Source organism: Pygocentrus nattereri, chromosome 19 (genome assembly GCF_015220715.1).
Source record: "Pygocentrus nattereri isolate fPygNat1 chromosome 19, fPygNat1.pri, whole genome shotgun sequence".
Lineage (NCBI taxonomy): Eukaryota > Metazoa > Chordata > Actinopteri > Characiformes > Serrasalmidae > Pygocentrus > Pygocentrus nattereri.
Window position 1 is genome coordinate 252,666 of NC_051229.1, and position 7,961 is coordinate 260,626.

At 47.2% G+C, this 7,961-nt stretch overlaps 1 protein-coding gene across 1 annotated transcript in view; it reads left to right on the forward strand.

The window, feature by feature from the left end:
- Window positions 1-6,820, forward strand: part of gpr55a (G protein-coupled receptor 55a) — a 12,607-nt gene extending 5,787 nt beyond the window's left edge. The window contains exon 2 of the mRNA XM_017687342.2: window positions 2,955-6,820. Coding sequence (XP_017542831.1) covers window positions 2,969-4,006 — 1,038 coding nt within the window. The 5' untranslated portion in view covers window positions 2,955-2,968 and the 3' untranslated portion in view covers window positions 4,007-6,820. The remainder of the gene's footprint in view (window positions 1-2,954) is intronic.
- The last annotated feature ends 1,141 nt before the right edge of the window (window positions 6,821-7,961 follow it).

Here is a 7,961-nt window from a genome sequence, read left to right on the forward strand (position 1 = left end):
GGATGGATGGATGGATGGATGGATGATGGAGAATCAGATGTAGGACTGATGGCTGAAGGAGATCTCCTGTTAGATGGAAACATTGAACTGCATCCATCCATCCATCCATCCATCCATCATCTTCCGCTTCTCCGGGGTTCGGGTCACGGGGGCAGCATCCTAAGCAATGAGGCCCAGACCTCCCTTTCCCCAGCCACTTTCACTAGCTCTCCGGGGGGGGATTCCGAGGCGCTCCCAGGCCAGCTGGGCGATATAGTCACGCCAGCGTGTCCTGGGTCTTCACCGGGGTCTCCTCCCAGGTGGACTTGCCTGTGACACCTCCCGAGGGAGGCGTGCAGGAGGCATCCTAACCAGATGCCTGAACCACCTCAGCTGGCTCCTCTCGACGTGGAGAAGCAGCGGCTCTACTCCGAGTCCCTCCCGGATGACCGAACTTCTCACCCTGTCTCTAAGGGAGAGTCCAGACACCCTGCGGAGGAAACTCATTTCGGCCGCTTGTATTCACGATCTTGTTCTTTCGGTCATTACCCAAAGCTCATGACCATAGGTGAGGGTGGGAACGTAGATTGACCGGTAAATCGAGAGCCTTGCCTTATGGCTCAGCTCTTTCTTTACCACAACAGACCGGTAAAGAGCCCGCATCACTGCTGACCCAGCACCAATCCGCCTGTCAATCTCCCACTCCCTTGTACCATCACTCGTGAGCAAGACCCCGAGATACTTAAACTCCTCCACTTGAGGCAAGAGCTCATCCCCGACCCAGAGAGGGCTCTCCACCCTTTCCCACCTGAGAACCATGGCCTTGGATTTGGAGGTACTGATCCTCATCCCGGCCGCTTCACACTCGGCTGCAAACCGATCCAGTGAAAGCTGAAGTTCACGGCCTGATGTCCCCAATAGGACCACATCATCTGCAAACAGCAGCAATGTGATCTTGAGGTCACCAAACTGGACACCCTCCATCCCCTGACTGCGCCTAGAAGTTCTGTCCATAAAAATTATGAATAGAATCTGTGACAAAGGGCAGCCCTGACGGAATCCAACTCTCACTGGGAACGAGTCTGACTTACTGCTGCTCATACACACCTGGAGCCCTGCCACCAAGGAGCTTTTTAACTACCTTAGTGACTTCGGCCTCAGTAATGGACAAGCCTATTCCCGTGTCCCCAGACTCAGCCTCCTCACTGGAGAACATGTTGGTGGGATTGAGAAGGTCCTCAAAGTATTCCTTCCACCGCCCAATGACGTCTTCAGTCGAAGTCAGCAGCACACCATCTCCACTGTATACAGTGCTAGTGGCACACTGCTTTCCTCTTCTGAGTCGCCTGACGGTTTGCCAGAATCTTTTCGGAGCTGACTTAAAGTCACTTTCCAAGGCCTCACCGAACTCTTCCCACACCCGGTTTTTTGCCTTGGCAACGACTGTAGCCGCAGATCGCTTGGCCTGTCGATACCTGCCAGCTGCCTCTGGTGTCCTACAGGCCAACCATGTCCGGTAGGACTTCTTCAGCTTGACGGCATCTCTCACCTGGGGTCAACCGCTTCAACAATGGAGGAGCGGAACATGGCCCATTCTGAGTCAATGTCCCCCACCTCCCCCGATATGATATGATATGATATGATATGATATGATATGAATGAAGCCTTTATTGTCACATAGTCACCAAAGTAACCAGCGAAATTATGATCAACCCGTCCGAGCACATACAATATGACAAGGGGGGAGACAGGACAGGAAGACGGCATGAGAAACAGAGAAACAGAATACATTGGGTAAGGGAGGAGGGACAACATAGCTCCTAGGATCATTCAAGCACACAAACCTCTCCACCACGATAAGGTGGTGATCCATGGAGAGGATACTGAACTGCAGAGAAAAGGAAATAAATGATTTCCAGGCTGGGTCTAAGGATAAAGTGTAAATGGGTTATGGGTCATATGAAGCCGTCTCAGAGGCTGAATGTGGCCCACAGGCCGGTACTTTGAGCCTGAATGGATCGGCTTTGATTATTAGGGCTTGAAGAATGTTGTAGTAGAGGCTCTCAGCTTTTCCCACCTCAAGGTCCACCTGTTTATTACTAGAATGTATGAAAGCCCACAGGAAAAAAATTTGGTTTAAAAAATCAAAATTTTGGAAAGTGTCAACACAACGAGCTTTCAGGTACCATGTTTATCACTGATCATTAAATATCAGCAGATTAGGCGAATATGAGTTCTAAAAATCAGGCAGAACGGTGGCAAATAAAAATTTTAATTGAACTAAATTAAACATTTCACTTGTGTGTGAACGACTGACATTTTGGGGCAGTGTTTCGTGTTTTTATCAACCTTAATCTCAACCCAAAATCTAATCTTCACCTCACCCTGGCCCTAATCCTAACCCCAACTTTAATCTCAACGCAAAACCTAATCCTAACACTCACCCTGGCCCTAATCCTAACCCCAACTTTAATCTCAACGCAAAACCTAATCCTAACACTCACCCTGGCCCTAATCCTAACCCCAACTTTAATCTCAACGCAAAACCTAATCCTAACACTCACCCTGGCCCTAATCCTAACCCCAACTTTAATCTCAACGCAAAACCTAATCCTAACACTCACCCTGGCCCTAATCCTAACCCCAACTTTAATCTCAACGCAAAACCTAATCCTAACACTCACCCAGGCCCTAATCCTAACCCCAACCTTAACCTTAACCCAAAATCTAATCCTAACCCTCCCCCTGGCCCTAATCCTAACCTCAACCTTAACCTTAACCTCAACCCAAAACCTAATCCTAACCCTCATTCTGGCCCTTGTACTCAGTCTGAAAACGTGGTATCGATGCCCTCCTAGTCACTTGCCTGTATGAGGTTTGAGCAGCACCCACTGAAGCTCCAGTACAGCCGCCCAGCTGTTTAATGGTGGGGGGAACACTGTGTTGTAACTGTTCTTGTCTCTTGTTCTCTCCAGGATGTGACCCTTGCATGCTGACCGAAGTCAGTATGTCCAGCTGTGACTGGGTATGCCTTATGCAGCTGCTGGTATACGTGCCGGTTTTGGTCCTGGGTATTCCTCTGAACCTGGCGGCTCTGTGGAAGCTGCTGAGCATCCGGCGATGGCGCGAGTCCACAGTTTACCTTCTGAACCTCATCATCAACGACACGCTCCTGCTTCTGTCACTCCCCTTCAAAATCCACGCCTACAACCGAAACTGGCACCTGGGCCGCCCGTTCTGCTCCCTGCTGGAGAGTCTGGTGTACGTCAACGTTTACGGAAGCATCCTGCTGAGCGTGTGTATCGCCGGTGACCGCTTCGTGGCTCTACGCTTCCCATTTGCAGCACGGCGCCTGCGCTCTCCGCTGAAGTCTGCTCTGATCTGTTTGGTGATCTGGATGTTGGTGTTCTCCTGCAGTTACCCAGTCTACAGCCTTAATCATGACAACACATCCTCCTCCTTCTGCTTCCAGAACTTCTCCAACCGCACCTGGGAGAACCGCTGGATTGTGGTGTCCATGGAGACGGTGTTTTGCTGCAGTACCGTCGTTATGGTGTTCTGCTCCGTTCAGGTGGTGAGACTCCTGCGCGACCTTCGCAAGCGCAACCCAAACGACCCCAAACTGCGCAACAACAAGAGCGTGAAGATTGTCCTCAGCAACCTGCTCGCCTTCCTCATCTGCTTCATCCCGTACCACATAGCGGCCCTGCTGTACTTCCACTATAAGAACAGCAGGCCGGGGTCAGTCTTCATACGTCAACTGCGATATTTCGTCCACAGCAGCCTGTGTGTGGGCAGCGTGAACTGCCTGGCGGACGGAGCCTGCTACTACTACATCCTGAAGGAGAACCTGCACACGGCGAAGCTGGAGCGCAGAGCCACCCTGCAATCCACACATATAAGACATAAAAACGTACAGTCACACAATCAGAGCACAGAGATGGTCCGAGAGGAGTCTGAGGAGAGTAGAGACCCTCAAAGGTTAAAGAACGGATCTTCTAATGGCTCTTTCAGAGGGAAGAACTGATGGATTTGAAAGGAAAGAAAGAGCTAAAGCTACTGATACAAATGATTATATATAAGACTGTCTTGTGTGTCTAATTAGGAAAAAGACTGCAAATCAAATCGGCAGAGGCCTCAAAGCGAGGACCACAGCTGCTCACTGACCCTCTGACAGTTTAAATGGATTTTACTGCAGTTTTGACAGCGTTCAGTCAAGCTTAGCAGACTAGCCAGGAGCGCCCGGCTCTCCTACTCTTCCCTTTGTAATTGAGGATCACGATGTGAGGATATTTCTGCATGGACACAACAGCAAGACAGCAGCTGACCCTGATTCAGTTTCTATGGCAACTCTGAATGGTGCTCATAAGCGCGGCCTTGTACAGCCTGTTTTAAGCCTGTTCTCCTGAAACCAGCCACCGCGTTCCTTTCTGTGAATATGCAAACCTCAGAATGCATAACACGCAAACATCCATCCGAAGCTGCCGCTCTGGATCTGCAGTCTGCATTTAGCTATTAACAGATCAGTTACTGCTGTGTCTCTCAACCATCTCTCTGTTCTGAAGCCTGTGGGGTCTTGCCTAATAATAATAATTATAATATTAATAATAATAATAATTTTTATTTACACAGCACTTTTTATGCTGGTGGCAGTTCAAACAGGTGTTACAGCTTAACAGTAATACAAGAAACGATGAGTATTTATATAAAATCATATAAGTCAATAACACAGATCAGATTTAAAGAGAAACAGCCGTAGAGTTTTACTGATAAGGCGGGATTCCCGCTGGCTGTATGCCATCCTTGGACCACCCAGATTACTGTTCTGCATAAAGAGGCTATCTAGCTTTTAATCTCCTCAAACCGATTTTAAATGTACAGAGACTTTTATTTTGTAAAATAAACTATTACAACCAAGAGAAAAATAATGACTAGGCCTGAAATGAACTAATTTAGTTGAAGACGCTGTGGTAGATCAGTCACAGCTGGGTAACTGGCTTTATTTATGATATTACTGTTAAAATGATTGAATTCTCTAATTTATAAACGATTGCAAAGGAAAGAAATGAAGGGAAAATGATTGAATTGGACTGTGAGTAGAAAGCAAGCACTGAAAAGTGGCGTTAATGCAGTTTAAGCACCAGTGGACCGCCCGCCGTGGGCTTACAGTCTAGGTCAGGGTTCTGTGTGTCTGTTCTGTTACACACAGATGGCAGCGGCTCCCAGTGATGTGGTGAAAACGTGAGTTTCTCTAGTGTTTGATCAGAGCTGCTCCAGGAACTTCGCGCTGAGGGTAAACAGCCGCTGGGCTCCTTTCTTGGAACGACTGTTTCCTCTTCTCTGAAAAGGGATGACAGGCTGAGCAGTGTCGCAATGAAAGCCCACCAAAGGGTCTTCACCCTCGCCATTTATAAACGTGCGTGAAAAGAGGACGTTAAATAATGAGTCACTGGACTGTACAGAATCCTCACAGACCATCGGTCAACAATGACGCAGAGCATTGTTCTGCCTCAGAAATGACCGTCTGTGATTTGCCTTTAAATCTGAGCTCTCAGCGTGAAGTTCAGTGAAAAGACTCGAATGCATAAACATGAGAACATATGGGTTCTTATGAGATGTGTCCGAAGTTCAGCCCTGGGGCCACATGTGGCCTGTAAACAGATTCTAGCCTGGCTTCTGTTTTAGAGTGTGTTATGAGTGTCCGCTGCAGTTCCTCCTCTCGCCTGACGGGGGCAGCAGTGCTGTAAGATCACAGTGTAAAGCTGCACTGCGATAACGAAGTAGCTAAAGTTTACGAGCCTTTCTTCTCAGACTGACCTGCAGCTTCATTTACTGACCACATTCAGTCCAGACTGAGCCGTAAAGCTCAGACCAACTCCGAGAGCCGCGGATTATGAGCCTCATGTTTCAAAAGACTGTAACAGATTTAAAACCCACAGACATGAAGCAGCAGAACATCACAGTAAATATTCAGGAGAGAAACTAAAGCGGCTGCAGCTCCGAGTCTCACAGCTCCGACTTCATATCAGAGCAGGAAACATCAACCCTTTAAGGAGGAACAATAACGGCTGATTATGTTTAATCTGATCTCCTTTAATACAGTCATTTCTCAATGATTTAAGACTTTGGTTTAGATTGTTTTACAAGTGCAATTTGTTTATAAGTAAACGCTTGAATAGGAACATAATTAATACATTGGGAAAGATTTATTGATTAATTGACGTGCTCACTGATCCGATCAACAGTAACAGGAGCCTCGAGCACTTTTATACCGTGATAGGAAACTAGGAATAATAGGAATTATATTTCAGCCCACGTGATTCGATCTGAACCTCTCTGAAGAAAGTTTGGGCACCCCGGTATATATTGATATTAATATTGGACTCCAACGAGCGTTATCCAGCTAGTATTGATTATCACAGGCTTTATAACAAGTTCTGAAAATGAATTATTAATGTTATTACTATACTAATTAATAACTGTTCAGTGACTGTCTCTGTCATTTACCCTGTATTTACTCAGGGACTGAGCTGCGGACCTCTAGATGAATAGTGAATAAGTGCAGCCATTGTAATGTTCCATTTTTGGGACAGCGCCCTCTGCTGGCTCTGAGTGCAACTCACCCCTCACCCTGTTCTGCTTACCGTGAAGTGAATATTCTCCTCCGGTCATCAGTACCTGATGGTCAGTGGAAGAGTGAATGGACTTGTGTCTACACTGCTTGTTGTATGATTTGTGTTTCTACTGGATTTTGTATTAGAAATATTTCCTTGTTTATGTTTGAATCAGGAAAATCTCAGAAGCTGTTATGTTATGGCAATAAATATTGATTTATCTGTGATTGATCTTTTGACGGGAGGTTAATGCTGTCACACACGTTCTCCGATGAAGGCGAGGACTGAGTTCAGTTCAGGTGATAAAGGTCCGGTTCAGTTAAAAGTGAGGGAGAAACAACTTTACCGCCGCGTTAATTCCCGTTAGCGCCTCTACGAGATTCCTAATAGCTTATTATCACTAAGCAATCGGTGATCCACATCAGGGCTGCCGATTCTCACAGATGTGGGTCTGATCTCTGACGCCAATCCTCTCCTCAGAAGCATCGACGGATTGATCCGAGTTTCCAGCTCAGGAATGACTCTGAACAGCAGCCGCGGTTTAGTCTCTTCACTGGATAAAGAACGGGGGGGGGGGGGGGGGGGGGGGGGGGTCAGCTGCCATAGCAACAGGGAACCGATAAAAATATAAGTACAGCTAATCAATACAGTACAGCTAAACCTGATCAGTACAGCTAAACCTGATCAATAACAGGACAGTTCGCAGCAGTGAGTGCGTTTATTGGGCACTGCGAAGAGCATATAATGACCTCTACAACTGTATACTGCCCCCTAACCACCACTGAGGAATTACACTTTATTTGGAGTGATCTTAGATGTCACCGCTAACACTAAAGCTGCTTTTCCGCCACTGACTCGACTCGACTTGACTCGCTTTGCCTTTTTGGTTCTCCATCAATCAGACCTGATACCTGGCACTGGTTTTGGCATCACGTCTGTCGAGGTTCCAGGCGAGTTTAGCCGAGACCAGAAGGTGATGTAAAAATGCTACAGCATACTAAACAGCCAGAGGGAGTTACTAACCAGGCTAGCGTAGCCTCTTGCGCGGCCTTTGAAGCATCACCTTGTCGTCTGAGCTCTGGCGTAGTTTTTCTCCTGTTTTTTCACCGTTTTTTGTCTCGCTGCCTCAACAACATATATAAAAGCTACAGATTTACAGTTCACGACCTGAAGCTGAAGCTTCCTGTTCTTATTCGAATTTTCCTGTTCCACCTTAAATACTGCAGCAGTTACATTCTGGCTCTGCACTATTTAAGGTGGAACTGGAAAATTTGAACAAGAAGCTGGCCAGTAAGAAGCCTGAGACCAGCAGCGGACCGTCTCCCTGTTAGCTGTGTCGCCTCACCACCTCCTCACTATGAAGTGGCC